Source organism: Taudactylus pleione, unplaced genomic scaffold (genome assembly GCF_031769625.1).
Source record: "Taudactylus pleione unplaced genomic scaffold, aTauple2 ptg000155l, whole genome shotgun sequence".
Taxonomy (NCBI): domain Eukaryota; kingdom Metazoa; phylum Chordata; class Amphibia; order Anura; family Myobatrachidae; genus Taudactylus; species Taudactylus pleione.
Window position 1 is genome coordinate 10000317 of NW_028284557.1, and position 15683 is coordinate 10015999.

The 15683-nt window shown below is 41.4% G+C and overlaps 1 protein-coding gene across 1 annotated transcript; it reads right to left on the reverse strand.

Moving 5' to 3' along the window:
- Positions 1-205: 205 nt before the first annotated feature.
- Positions 206-8626, reverse strand: LOC148521793 (keratin, type I cytoskeletal 12-like). Its single transcript, XM_088474746.1, has 8 exons — positions 8162-8626; positions 6682-6764; positions 3476-3632; positions 3230-3391; positions 2707-2832; positions 2024-2238; positions 1826-1938; positions 206-303 (listed from the first exon to the last, which is right to left on the reverse strand). The coding sequence occupies exons 1-8, from the start codon at positions 8624-8626 to the stop codon at positions 206-208; spliced, it is 1419 nt and encodes a 472-aa protein (XP_088330872.1).
- Between the last annotated feature and the right edge of the window lie 7057 nt (positions 8627-15683).

The following is a 15683-nucleotide window of genomic DNA, read 5'->3' on the forward strand; positions in this document are numbered from 1 at the left end:
TTATAGAAAGTGGAACAATGTTTCCACCAAGATGTGAAAGCATGCACGGTGTCATTTGATCTGTACATTGTATTGTATTTACTCTCCTGTCTGAAATAGTCCAATATAAGAAGTAGTAGAAAAGTTATAAAATATTTGTAAGAGAAGCAAGTCGGTTTCCATTTTGCTTGTGAAGACAGTATTTCTGCTGGCATTAGTGATGTTCTTAGTACGATTCATTTTCTTCTACAATCTCTTCTCCAATAACTTTTCCATCCTCTATTATTTGAACCACTTTCTTCACTCTCCGTGTCCTTTTGGGTCCTTAAAAAAGATAAAACAATGTAATTTGTGTGCAGTGCATACCCCATAACATTCCTAAATAAGAATCAGGACAACCTTGTCCATTCCCCATATTTGTCTAGCCCACTACTTGATATACAAGCTCTATTTATGCAATGACATTACTGTATCTATTGATTGTTGTATGCCCATTTTACTAGTGGATGAGTGCTGCAGAAACAGATAGAGGAGGATAAAAGATATGTAAAGATATGTAAATTTATAATGAACATCTTAGTGAATTATGATAGGCGAAAGTTGGGATATTTTTATTTGTGTATATATACTGTATATTGTATGTGCTGTGAATAAATAAAATGTGTATACACTTGAGAGAAGAACAATAAAACTGACAGGTTGCTAATGGCACAAATATTGTACAAATATTGTAACCAATAACAATCTGCAGTCATTTCTGGCTACAGTTTTGCAATCCACTTGGTCAAGTCATGTTCAGAAGAGGTTTTTTTTCTAAGAGTGCCCTAAGTTATTTTTAAAATAATTTTTAGGAAATAATTTTTTAACTTATGTATAAAAACATTGTTTATGTATTTAAATAAAAAAATGTAGATAGTTTGCTTTACTTGGCAATTTTTCTGTTCTATTGGAATCCTGTGACTGTGTAATTGTAAATATTGTTATCATTATTAGCAACGGTGCAGTATATATATATATATATATATATGTATATATATATATATATATATATATACACATCTTCTTTTACACGTTATCCATTCATCTGTATCTGGGGAGTATCATCATGTATAGATTAGCACATGATGGACCCACTGTTACTTATTTTGCAGTAAGAGCAAACCATTGTAGGAGATATCTCCTTTGTACTAGTTTTCTCTTGGGATCCTAAAGGGCTACTACACATTGCAATTAATTGTAGCACAAGTGGTGGACTATCTACTTTATCTTTTATATAACACTGTGTGTGATCTTGTATCCCTTGTGTGTATCACAAATTGGGTAGACAAACATCACTACAGGAAAAGCGCCAACTAGAGCAATCTATCTACATTTGCAATCCAGAAAAAAGTAAAGAATTATGGTGAAATCTTCTGTACAGCTGTACTGCACCCGATCACTGAGAAGGAGCTTGCAATGCGGGGAGAGTCTCTGAAGGCAGCCCAGCATCTGCATGAGTGCTGGGCATGTCTCTAAAGTGATGAGATGAGAGAGTGCCACGAGGCTGAACCCCCTTTATTGGTGTAACCGACTCCAGTGATGCCACTGCTAACCAAACTTTCCTTTTTTTTCAGTGTCACTTCTACGTTTGTACCATGTGTGCATAGAAGTAGGGATTAGAAATGTATTAAGCTTGTGGAGAAGCTATTGAGAATTGAGAAAGAAGTCTGTATAAATGGTATAATCAAATGTTTATTCATAGATTTAATACACAGTCAGTTTGTTATAATAAAGTTTGGAATATTGCCAATATTAATGAAAACATGATATAATGTAAACGTTTTAAGTAGCCATAAATAATCTTTACCTGTGCTGGATCCTGAATCACTGCCGGCTCCAGTACCTTTTTGAGTGGCTTGCCCTGAGCTTGTTCCTGATCCTGAAGCTGCTCCTGACCCTGAGCCACTTTGTCCAGTACCACTGGAGTTATTGAAGGACAATTATTACAAGCACATTAGAAATAACCAAGCACAAAATACAATTGCCCATTGATAACTATTCTTACCCTTCTCCATCCAGGAGCTTGCGGTATGTCTCTATCTCTGCCTCTAACCTAGACTTAATGTCCAGCAGATCTTCATATTCTGCTTTCTGGCACTCTATATCTTCTTTGATCTGTGACAATTGCTCCTCAATGCCAGCAATTTGTGCTTGGAGCTGTGCAAGCTGCATACAGAAACGTCCTTCTGTCTCTGCCAATGTATCTTCTAGGGATTTTTTCTGTCACAAGAAAGCATCACACTTTAACATTTTTATATGGAATTATCTCATTGACAACAGCACCAATAAAGGAATTTTCCATCTTCAGATGATCATAATTAAATTATTCGTACTCCATACAATGTTTACTATACACATTTATTGTTATGATTTTTGTCTGTTGGTTTTTCGATATGCATTTATATAATCCGGCAGAGTATTTCCATTTCCTGGGGATACAACGCTTCTGCTGTGCTCCCCTTATTTGATACAGTTGTGTCCAGAGAGCAGCATTGTGTGGTATCCCAGAGCAACAAAAAGAGAAAACTTTGTCTGAAATATAAATACATTGTCAAAAAACACAAAATAACTGGAAAGACAAAGCAGTGTGTTAGTAAAAGGTGCAGGAGTGTATGTACAGGCCAATAAATGAAAGTCACCCAAGAGCTGAAAAGCTCTCTGTATCAGGAATTGTGTTTCGCTCCTTACCATGGCGAGCAGTGACTGGTACTCAATCTCTAAGGCTTGAAGTGCCTTCTTCAGGTCGGAGACCTCACTCTTGCTGCTCTGGACTTGCACCACGCCGGTGGATATTTCTTTTTTCAAACCATCGCTCTTAGAGAGACAAAATACAGTGTTAGTTAGTATCTATGTAGGATGTAAGCAGTGTTAGTCTTTGCAGAGTCTATGCAATACCAGCACTGAAACTGCTATATTTGTGCTGTCAATCATCTCTCATGTAATACAAAGTCTACAAGATGAAGTGCAGGTGATTGCTGGTACCCCAAATCATTATGTAAACAGTGTTTTGATCTTGCCCTGCTGCATTTAAAATAGTACCAACTAAGACAATGGTCGGCTTCTGCATTGTTCACAGATTACAGTCTATGCTGGCATCCTGGCTGGCCAACACACCTCCATTACACATGTTCTAAGCAGCACACAGTTTGCATGATCTATAGATGTTAGAAAAGCCCTACAATGAAGGACAGGGCCTAACAATGATTCTTACCATTTTCAAGAACTGTTCTTCAGCAGCCTTGCGATTCTTCTCAGCCATAGCCTCGTACTGCCCCCGCATGTCATTTAGTATCTTCGTGAGATCATTACCTGGTGTGGCATTCATTTCTACAGTAACCTGGCCCACCGTTGTTCCTTGAGATCCTTTAACCTCCTACATAATAAAAAACAGATTTTTCTATTGACATATTGAATAATGTAAAGGCAATGGACATTGATGAGATGTCTTTTAACTTACATCTTCATGATTCTTCTTCAGGAAAGCAATTTCCTCTGCAAGACCTTCATACTGGGACTCCAAGTCAGACTTAGAGAAGGTCAGATCATCCAAGACCTTACGCAGGCCATTAATATCGGCCTCTACACTCTGGCGGAGTGCCAGCTCACTCTCATACCTGACAAAGTAAACAGATGTAGACAAGTGAATATGAAAATGTTGTAATACAAAGTACAGATGGAGCATGTTTGTTTTAGACAAGTTGTGGTAATTGGGCACTTGTTACTAAGCTCATTGAGGACCTGATTCTGAGTCGGACACTAGGCTGATATTCAGCCGGATTAAGGGGGGGGCGACAGGGGCGATTGTCCCTGGGCCCCCACACCTGAAGGGCCCCCACACCCTTCGTGGTTAAAGTGAACCGGAGGAGACGGAACCATTTCCGCCTCCTCCGGCCAACCCAACCCCAGCGCCGCATTTGAGATTGTAATCAGCTAGCGCCCGGCTCCCTCCCCGCAGCGGCAGCCGGAGACTGAAGCTGACTCGTGAGCTCCGGGCTCCGGCTCACGCAGTGCACTATGAGAGAGACGTCATGACTCATGACGTCTCTCCCATGGTTCAGAGGAGCAGCTGGGCGGCGTGGACGTGGACTGCAGGGGCAGCGGAAGCGGGAGCGGGGCTTAAGGTAAGTAATAGCTCTTTTTTTATTTTGTAGTGCAAGCGGCTTTTGTACTGGGGGCATTACTTGGGGGGGCATTACACCTGGGGGCATTACTCGGTAGGGGGGGGGGCATTACTCAGGGGGCATTAATATTTGGGGCACCACTTCTGTGGGCATTACTATTGGGGGCTCTACTACTTGAAGGCAGGGCATTACTACTGAGGCACTACTACAGAGGGAGCATTACTATTAGGGGCACTAATACAGGGGCATTACTACAGGGGGTATTACTACTGGAGCCACTACCACAGGGGGCACAACTACAGGGGTATTACTATTGGGCACACATAGGGGGCATGACTACTGGTGGACATTACTATTGGGGGCACAACTGCAGTGGTATTACTACAGGAGGCATAACTACAGGGGGCATTACTACTTGGGGCATTACTACTTGGGGCATAACTACAGGGGGCATGACTACTTGGTGCATAACTACATGGGGCATTACTACTTGGGGATTACTACTTGGGGCATAACTACAGGGGTCATGACTACTTGGGGCATAACTACAGGGGGCATTACTACTTGGGGCATAACTACAGGGGGCATGACTACTTGGGGCACTATTAATGGGAGAATTGCATAAAGGGCACCACTACTGTGGGCACTGACACTACTGAGATCCCCACTGTGCATACCCCTAGTTCGTCACATTTAATATGGGCCCCCACATGTTTGTTGCCCAGGGGCCCCCACAGACCTTAATCCGGCCCTGGTAACTACCTACTGTAGGTGGCTGCTATGGGGCCCCCTTCCTGTCAAAGTTCCATGTGTAAGTACTTTTTTCCCCATTGGGTGGTACATAAGGGTCCTTACAAACTTTTGTTATGGGGTACACAAATATCTAGCTATGCCCGAGCTTCACTGGGGCAGGGACTAATGTGAATGGTTAAATATTCTCTGTAAAGTGCTATGGAATATGTGTGCGCTATATAAATAACTGGTAATAAATAAACTTGTGGTAAATATATAGCTTCCCCTACGCTCCATGTTATGAACTTCAGTTTAAAAATTAACTTAGGTCTTTTTACAGACTACACAAATGGATCTTAAACACCATTCACTGTGTTTCTGGCTAGAAGTTGAAATACTAGCCACAGTAATAGGAAAGATAATGGTTATTTTGATCCAAAGTATATGTAACCTATAGGAATAAAGAAAAAGATTGTGACTTCTGGAATATGGGGTTTATATATAATGGTAATGCAGGAAAGGATTGGGGTTTTTCACTTTTACCATCTTATCATCCTGTTTATGTTATTTGTCTGTTTGGTTTTTGTTGATAAACCTAATTGTCATTCTAGAATTTCAGATGCCCTCTTACACTACTATTTACTGTATGGGTTATATACTTCTTGTCGAAAGGAGTATATGGACCACTTCTATCTATCTATCTATCTATCTATCTATCTATCTATCTATCTATCTATCTATCTATCTATCTATCTATCTATCTATCTATCTATCCACACAAAAACACTAATATAGAACATGTGAACTTGTTTCTACTCGGCCTATTTACTAAAGTAAATTTGTAGGATATCCCACCAAAATACAAGTTTTTGGGTATATACAGCTATGTCTTGGTCACAGATAATGTCCTGTATAGTGCAATTAGCATGAGGCTCAAAGTCCTCCTGATAGAGGGGAATACCACCTGATGTGTGGGCTTTGAGGATTGAGTTTGAGTCAAGATACTGTAAGACTGCTACTGTGGTGGAACTACAAATCACAAAATGCCCAGTCTACTGCCGACTGCTTCTGTCCCCAGACTCAGTCGCTGGTGCCCCAGGCTCCCGCCTCCCATTCCCTCTTACCCGCAGCTCCGTCTGGTGTATCCTTGTTGACATTCAACTCCTGGAAGATCAGCAGCTGTGCCTAATCTCGGGCCTTCCGCACAGATCCGCGACTAGAGCTGCAACCAGGGAGGAGTGGGACGGGAAGTTATGGGTGAGGGGGGCGCCAGAGTCACACTGGCATGAGAAGCTGCTGAGGAGCAGCAACATCAACGAGCAGGGGCAGGTTATAGATATACAGAAGCAACATCTGATGGTCTGACACTAGTATATGGTTATGGTAGCTTCTCAGGTGCCGGGAAGAGGTGCCATGTATTGGGCGGCCGTGATGGTACACTTCAGCTATATATTTACAACCCTAAGTGGGGTGAATATATTGTGGCCAATGGAGGAGGTGCCCCTTCAGCGCTGGCGCCCGGCGTCAGGTGCCTCCATTGTCTCCCATAGTTCTGCCCCTGTGTGAAATGCTGCGGTGCTAGCGCACGTAAAATGCTTGAAGCAGCATTTCACACTTGTCGACATCCCTGCATCTGTCTTCCGGGGTTGACCTAGGTCTTGTTGACATTATGAATGTCAACATACTCACTGTAGTGTTCTAAAGTGTAACCATTACTTTAGGTTCATCCTTGGTTGTAGTGTGACAACCCACATATACCAAAAGTGGACAATTAATGTTGCAAGCTTAACAGCCGCAAAATCAAACTCACTTCATCTTGAAGTCATCAGCAGCCAGCCTGGCGTTGTCAATATGCAATACTAAGCTTGCATTGTCAGTGGTAGCTGTAACAATCTGTGGGAAATATGTCACCATTACAATTTCATCACATCAAGCCAGATAACATTTTTATGTATTGAAAAGTTTAAGATGAATGGGTCCAAATTACAAAGTTCCTTTATATACCAAGAGTTTTCAATTTTGAAAGTCACCAAATAACTTTACACTTAGAGCGGGATGTACTAAGCATTACATCTGCGATACACTACATCCCGCCTTTTATCGGGTACATACCGTGGTTGATTACCATGGTATGTACTTAGAATATTGCAATAATAAAGCTCCCCCCGATAAGAGCTGTCCTTTGCAATGCCCCCGGACAGAAGGACTTCCGAGTTTAACACCCAGAAGTCCATCTGGCGTCCTTCTGCACATTTGCTGAAGGACCCGGGCCACCGGGGGTGATGGGAGGGATCCGGTTGGATCCCTCTCAGGGGGAGCCTCCCAAAAAGAAGTCCATATGCTTCTATTGGGTAATGCCATCTAAAGATGGCGTTACCCACGGGGATGAAATGGCATTTTCTGGGGTTCTACCACATTTTTGTTTTTAGTACATCCTACCATTACTACCAAATTCATATATGTACAGATTTTATGTAACACAGATCATTATTCTTAAAAAAAGCTGTTCTTATATGGAAATGTGTTTTATGGCATATAGGGCCTGTTTCAGAGTTAAACACTATTACCATCACAGCTGCGATCCCATATGCAGCTGCTGTGCGAAAATATGCAAATGTCGGATCTGTGGCTTTGCAAACCTTAGCATCTACATACAAATATGCTGTATCTGTAGATTATCAGTCTTCTGAGTAACCCTATGGCTACGCAGAATGGCCATGGGAACTGAGAAGCCGAAGACATTTTTCTTGTGTATGGGATTGCAGAGACAGGCTGTGACATGCCCCGAAAAAGGTCGCAACACACCTGCCTTCTTTTCCTCCAATCTCAAAATGCTTCCTGACTGTCAATCACATAGCGAGTAAAAAGTTCCTGTGAGCGACTACGGTATTGTACCTTGACATATGTGCAGTGCGACTAGACGCATGCACAGTGTTTAGATAATCAGTCAACTACATATCAGAATTGCATACAACTCTGAATCAAACCCTATGGTAATAATAATAATAATAATTATTATTATTATTATTTAATATGATAATAATATCAACAATATTTTTCATTACAAATTTGTACTTTAAAATCATCATTTATCTTCTTAATATATCCAATTATTTAAATCTAGGATGCACTCCACAGCAAGTCTGACGGAGTTAATATGCAATTATTGCTTATACAGTACATGTTGAGGGTTTAGCTAGTCAAAATGCTGGTGATACCATGGTTTCATCTTATACATTTAAATAAGCAGCTTTTGCAAGGCTTAAACTCATATTATTTGTTAAACCTACCTTAGCCTTTAGATCATCAATCATGGTGTAGTATTTAGAGTAGTCTTTTCCTCCTTCTCCAGAAGTACTACCAGGCCTTTGCTTTTCATACCATTCCTTGATCTTACTTTCAAGGTCGGCATTTGCCTGTTCCAAATCATGGACTTTGTCCAGGTAAGCAGCCAAGCGGTCATTAAGGTTCTGCATGGTTTGTTTCTCATTGCCAGAGAAAAGGCTGTCACCTCCACCATATTGGGCACCACCACCGGCACCACCAGCAAAATCTCCTCCAAAGCCAGCTCCACCACCATAACCATCAGCACCACCACCATATCCACCAGCACCACCATATCCACCACCAAATCCAGCACCTCCTCCAAAGCCTGCCCCAGCTACTCCACACTGACCAAAACCACCACCTCCTTGACCATAACCTCCTGAGACAGCGCTTATTGACTGTGATGACTGTCTAAAAGAATAAGACATGATGTTCAAGCAAAATGACAACCTTTCCAGATGAAAAAAAAAGCAGCTCCCGTGGAAAGTGTGATATCTGAACAGTTTTTATTCTTTATATACGAGGTTCAAAGGGTGTGTCATTTCTGAATTTTAATGTTTTAATTTTCAAACAGTAGAATTGCTTGCCAAGTTATTGCCACTGCTAACAGCGTGGATCAATTACCATTATTAATCAACTTGCATCACTCTAGCCGCTGGTCTTTTCACCCTTGGTTGTTTGTCCTGTTACTGTAGCATGATTTAAGGGTGGAGTACATGGAACTATCACAAAGAGAACTCGTTTTCTATAACTGAATTTTCCATAATCATTATTTGTAATGACTTTGCAGGAAGATTTAATTTCTAAGTTTATATATTGTACAGAGATTTTAAATAAGCTTTTTTTAATTTGATAACATGAAGGTGTCACTTTTGTTATTGGCAGGAAACAAAAACACTTGAAGGGTCAAGGGAAATGTTACTACTATTATAAAACAAGTTTCCTCAAGCTTTTTAAAAGACACAAAAAATTAACAACTGGGGAAAAAAGTAAATGGGCTGTCCTTTTTGTTTTCTTCTACGTATTGAGGGTACTCTATAAGCATATCTATAATGGGTTCAGGGTGTGTATTTAATAATAGAATATATATTTACAACAAAAGCATGACCCCGCTTAATTTCCCACCCTATTTTAAACCAACACTAGTGCTTCAGCCTAGGCGGGTAGCGGAAAAATCTCCATTACCATCACTAGACATTACCAGCCAGGTCTGGGGCTGCTATAGCAGGAGTAACACTCAGAGTGGGGTCCCCCACAATAGTGTCAAGCAGTACTAGGTGGTTCAGCAAGGGGATATTTTCCATACGGGAATTAGGTCAGCAACCCTCCACCCCCACCAATGAGAGACCAGCTCTGTAATGATAGCACAAGGGCTCATCCCAACACACCCTTGGGCTATGGGAGTTGGAGTAATAAATATTGTTAGATGTTAGTAAATATTTTTTCTGGTGTACTACAGGTCCCAGCAATCCTTGTCATGTCCAATTTTAATTTCTGTCAGGTTATGCTGGCACTTGGAGAACCACAATATGATCAAAACTACAGTAAGGCAGGGACATATTTTGAGATAGGTAAAGAGATGCATGTGGTTGTAGTTTGGTTGATAACCTTATGTGTAAGTAGATGTATTTTATATTAAATTTGGCAATAAAATACAGGCAAACAATGTTAAACTGACAGAGCGAAGCAGCAGAAGATGAACATTTTGCAAGGGTGATCAGTCTAGCTGTATTCAAATTAGACTGAAGTGGGTATATTTACTAAAGTGCAAGTTTTTAGAGGTGGAGATGTTGCCTATAGCAATCAGTCAGATTCTAGCTATTCGGTAAGGTGCAAGAAAAACTGAGCAAAAAAGTCATTTCTTTTTAGTCAAATGGCAAGGCAATGGATTATTGAAAGCCAGTGGAAAACAACCACACACCTCACCTTGCCCAAGAGTTTTTAAGGATCTTGGTAAGCCTAACTAGGGGTCACTTAATAAGGAGGTGCATAGTGTCATGCATTACAGACTGCTCACCACAAGCAGGCATCTGCTTACAGAGTCAGCAGCCATGACTGTGGTTTCCAGCTAATGGGACGCAAATACTGGGAGTCGGACACATGCGCTGTGGAGTCTGATCTATGTACCAACCCTTGTACTCCTCCCCCTCTGGGCTTACAAGGGAGCTTCCCCTATCAGATAGTGTTAGGTAATTCGTTTTTCTGCTGGACACCTGTGTCTAGCTTCTGTTGTTTCACTTGCTCTAGAATTACTTATGATGGATACTTGACCAGCTTCTGTATGTACCATTTAAATGCCTTGATAGATTTTGGAAAATGTAACCTTGGACTGTATTTGACCTGCTCCTGTCTATGCCCTTAATATATACCTTTGTTGGAAACCTGAGTCCTGAGCTCTACTGCAGAGTCCAATCTGAAGACATAATAGAAACATAACATATTCTGTTTAACAAAAATAAATTAAAATGTGTCTGTGTGTCAAGAAGATCATCCAGTAAACAATGTCAGTTGAATCTCAAAATGTATAATTGTCCGAGAAACATAACCTGCACAAAACAGAACCCAAGTTCTCAAAAATGACACAGGATTCTATATCTGTAACAGAAATATAGTGTTCTGTGCCCATCTGCTATATCATCCAGAGGTATTTGACAAGCTTAAATTCTATCAGCATGTTACCTTAAAGAGTGGGAAATATATGTAGTACAGTAGAAGGTTTTAAAGATCTACAGAGAATTTATCATAATTATTCTCAGATTTGCTTGAAGTTTAAATTATAAGCAGCATCAAACAGAGGGGATCAAAATGGAACGGGATGAGAGCAGCCGGTCTCAATCCCGACGCTGGAATCCCGACAAGGGAGTTAGGATAGGCGTCAAAATACTTACGCCTATCTTAATCCCGATGCCGGAATCCAGGAGGATGCATGCCCAAACGAAGGTAAGCCAGGGCATCCTTAGTGTTAGCCGCGGGGGGTAAGGGTTAGGTTTAAGTAAGTTAGCGGGGTTAGTGTTAGGTTTTGGGGGGGTGAGGTTAGGGTTAGGCAACCCTAGGGGGGAGGGTTAGTGTCAGGCATCACTGAGAGGGGGGTATGGTTAGGCATTAAGGGGGGATGGATAGGTTTAAGCACAAAGGGGGGAAACTTAGGTTTAGGCACTAACGGGTAGGGTTAGGGTGCAGGGTGGGGGCAGGGGTAGGACCTAGGATACATGAAGGGAGGATTAGGGGGAGAAGGGGGGGAGGGTAAGTATACTTACCCAACCCCTGTCGGGATACCAACCATCAGGATGCTACTGTCGGTATTGTGACAGGAGTCATCCCAACAGCCGGCATTATATACCCTTTCCAAATGTCACATATCATCTTCATTTTAATCAACCAGGCTTTGGCACAGGTCACACCATGCCAAAGAAGAAAGACCCATTGATGGGTAACACAAAAGGAAGTTTTTTTTATATCTAGTTAAATGGTTAATCGCTGTGTGCTGTATCTTAGCTGTGTACATGACTCATCAACCTCAGTAACATCATATGTCTGAGTCATCAGACTTAAATGTCAGGTCAGTCTGATTAGACTCCAGGTGCAAGAGTTGTTTACATGGTTCTATAAAAGGATCTGCTTGTGCAGAAGTCTGACACTGTAGGGTATATTTACTAAAGTGCGGGCTTATAGAAGTGAAGGTGTTGCCCATAGCAACCAATTAGATTCTAGCTATTTTCTTCTTGAAGGTGCAAGATAAATTATAAGTATAATCTGATTGGTCACTATGGGCAACACCTCCACTTCAATAATCCCACACTATAGTAAATATACCCCATGTATTGAAGCTTCACAGTGCTGTATGGCTGTAAGGCAGGGGCAGAACTATGGGAGACAGTGAAGCCGCCTGCCGCTGGGCACCAGCATTGAAGAGGCACCTTCTCCATTGCCCACAATATATTCACCCTACTTAGGACTGTAAATATGTACCCAGAGTGTACCATCACGGCCACCCCATACATGTCACCTCTTCCCGGCACCTGAGAAGCTACCATAAACATATTATCAATTCCTACCTATCTACTGTATACACTCTAAAATTGTCGCTATTTAGCATTATGAGTCACAAAGGAAATAATTGCTTTCAGACTTTATGGTTCTAAAGCACAAAAAGTTATTATTCAACATAAAAGCAGATGGTTACATGCTGTGATCTAAATACAATTAGCGCAAACAAATTATACAGTAACAAGGTACAGTTGTTACATACGCATGCACTCTGGATCCAGATCCCGGCATCAAAGATGAAACCTCCATCAACAGCAAAGAAAGGATGACTGACTAACAGGTGCAGGAAGCTTGCATATAAACCCTTGCAGAGATAGGCAATACAATAGAACAAATTGGCATAATCCCATTGGTTCTTCTTCCTGGTTCTTCTGTTACAATACAGTTCATAGGTCAGTTTGTAAGATCACAGTCCAGCCTCCAACAGCTCTTTGTGTCCATTTTCCTACTGAATAACAAGTCTAAACTGGCTGCATTACAAAGTACATTTTAATGCCTATCTCTCTATGATCCATAATTTGCAGACGCATGTTACGATTTCCCCACCGATGGAACCGGAAGTCTGCAAATAAACAGTTGTTTAGAATAGCACCAAACACAGGACCTGATTCAGAGCCAGACGCTATTTGCGGACGCTCGTTTATAAAAAGGGGCTGGCTATTTAAATTAAGCGCTCGCTCTTTGCGGTCTGTTGACGCCTCTGTGTCTGAACGAGTGAACAAAACATTCGCTCACTATTTAGGAAAAAACGCCCCCTGGCAGCTCGCATCATACGTCATTTCTGCTATTTATTTGATTTATCGAGTACATCGAAAGGCGTCTGAACTGCTTGCAGTCCTTGTGGTTGGATTTTCCTACCCCAATCATGCGAGCAGTTCAGGCTAAAAGACAACCAAGTGACGTGGTCGATGACGCTGCTTTGTTAATTATGCACACCCTTAAAATGCCCATTTTGACCGTTTGGCACGCCTGCGTTCAGATCTCCACTCCCCGTTTTCAAGCACCTTCCCCTGTTACCACCCACAAACGCCTCATTCTGTCACTCAAATTAGCAGGCATTCACTATTTTGCGAGCACACGATTTTTGACCGCACTGACTGGTTTGCGCATGCGTACTAAAACCCATACGCATGCGCAGATGTGCGAACATCGCTCGGAGCGAACGAGCGGCCGCTAACGAGCGGCTCTGAATGAGACCCACGGTCTGCTTATCATATACTAAACATGAGATCTTAAAATACAGTCGCTTTATTACATACTTAATAATGACTAAAACCTTGAATATTAACCTTAATGCTAGGGAACCTTTTTATGTAAGTGTGCAATGTGTAAGTGTAAGAATATTGCATAGTTTCCCTAATATGTGTGGTGCGTTTATGTGTTTTGTGCTTTGATAATATTTATATATTTTATTTAATGTGTGTATGCATGTAAGTCTATGTGTGTGTGTTATGCATGTAAGTCTATGTGTATGTGTTATGCAATTCAGTGTATTTATGATGGATTTAATATATATATATATTATCCTTTTCTAACATATTTTAAAACTACAGTGCAAGGTGTTACAAGCAGCTAGGTTCACTTTCAAGCAGGGTTGAGACCTCCAGCTGACTGCCGTTGCCACTTCGTCTGATAGCTAATTCAAAGGTTTTCCTCTGCCTATTTAGAATACACTTGTCAGTACTTCTTAAGCAAACCTCCGACCATTGTTTTCTAACTTCTCATTCAGACAAATTCAATTGTGCATATCAGTGTCTGGGTTATATTTCAATTGCCACAGCCATACTTGTCTGTATGCGGGGCTTCTCAATTTTTATGTAAAACACTCACAGTATACTTTTCTCAGAAGCTGTTTCTCATTGTTAACTAAACCCTGCATGAATATTGTTTGTCAGTGTGAGAGTGTTGTAAATTATTCGCTATTTAGTGTTGTGCGAATGTGTGGACTGGGTACGCACGCACGCAATGGTGCATCATGGATTGTACCAACATAAATCGGACAGCGGATGACCAAATCGTCCGATAACAGTTGAATTGCAGTCGCATGCAATTATTCGACTTCGACAATATACTAGTCAGGGTTCTGTGTCAGACCATCAGATGACAACAAGGATATCAACAATGGATGTCAACAAGGATGAACCAGACGGAGCTGCAGGTAAGAGGGCGTGGGAGGCGGGGAACTGGGGCACCATCAACTGAGTCTGAAGGGCAGAAATTTGGTGGAGCAATTTCCCAGCATGTGAAGCAGTCGGCAGTAGTCTGGGCATTTTGTGATTTGTAGTTCCACCACAGTAGCAGTCTTACAGTATCTTGACTCAAACTCAATCCTCGAAGCCCCCACATCAGGTGGATTTCCCCTCTATCTGGGGTATCAGGAAGGCTCCCAACCCACATCAGTTGGTTTTCCTCTCCATCAGGGGTATCAGGAGGGCTCCCCTACCTACATCAGATGGCTTTCGCCTCCATCAGGAGGACACTGAGCCTCATGCTATTTGCACTATACAGGTCACTATCTTATCTGTGACTAAAGCCTAGCTGTATATACACGAAAATTTGTGTTTTCGGGGATACTGTATCCTGCAAATTTACTTTAGTAAATAGGCCTAATATAAACAAATTCACATATTCTCTATTAGTGTAGATAGATATGCACCATATTTATTATCCATTTTTTTGGTGGGGGGGGCACCAAAATATAATTTGCCTCCGGGCGTCTGGGATGAACTTACGCCACTGCCAAGAGGGATTGATACTTTATTTTATTGACTGCTGTTTGTCTTCTATTATATGTATCCTGTTATCTTCAAATAAAATCTTCTTTGGTTCAAAAATAAATGTGTGGACTAACCTTGTTCACATCCGCTTTGCACCTACCAACTTGTAGGCATCTGCCGATAGATTCTGCCCATGTTGTAGTTGATCTTTGACTCTCCTGGTTGTATTGCCAATGCCTGCACAAAACAAGTCCAGATTGATCAACATAGTTGCTCAGACCAGTATGCCATTGATTTCAGAACTCTCACAATAGTGACCACATGGAGCTCATTTGCTTGAACCTTCTTACCTCCTTGGAGGGATTCATTGTCATTTCCTTTCAGGTTTACAGTAACTCCCATTAGCTCACCAGACACCATTGTATTGTGTCTTGTCAGCTGAGAGCTTTAAGGACCTATGCAGTTAGGAAAGTTTTCTTTTCCTGATGATGAGAGAACTCAATACTAAAAGATGGACTGTGGCTGATGAGGGCATTGGAAGAAAGAGTTGAGTCATTGTGACTTTATTTTTTACTTTTTAACCAGAACAGGAGACAAATCTGCTAAGCTTTAAGGCAAGTCTTCATCAACGCTGCTTTCTGCTATTTTTCTCCATCACCCTCTACTGGGGACTTGCATTGCAGACAGTAAAGCTTCGTTGGATTGTATGCTTGACAGGTAC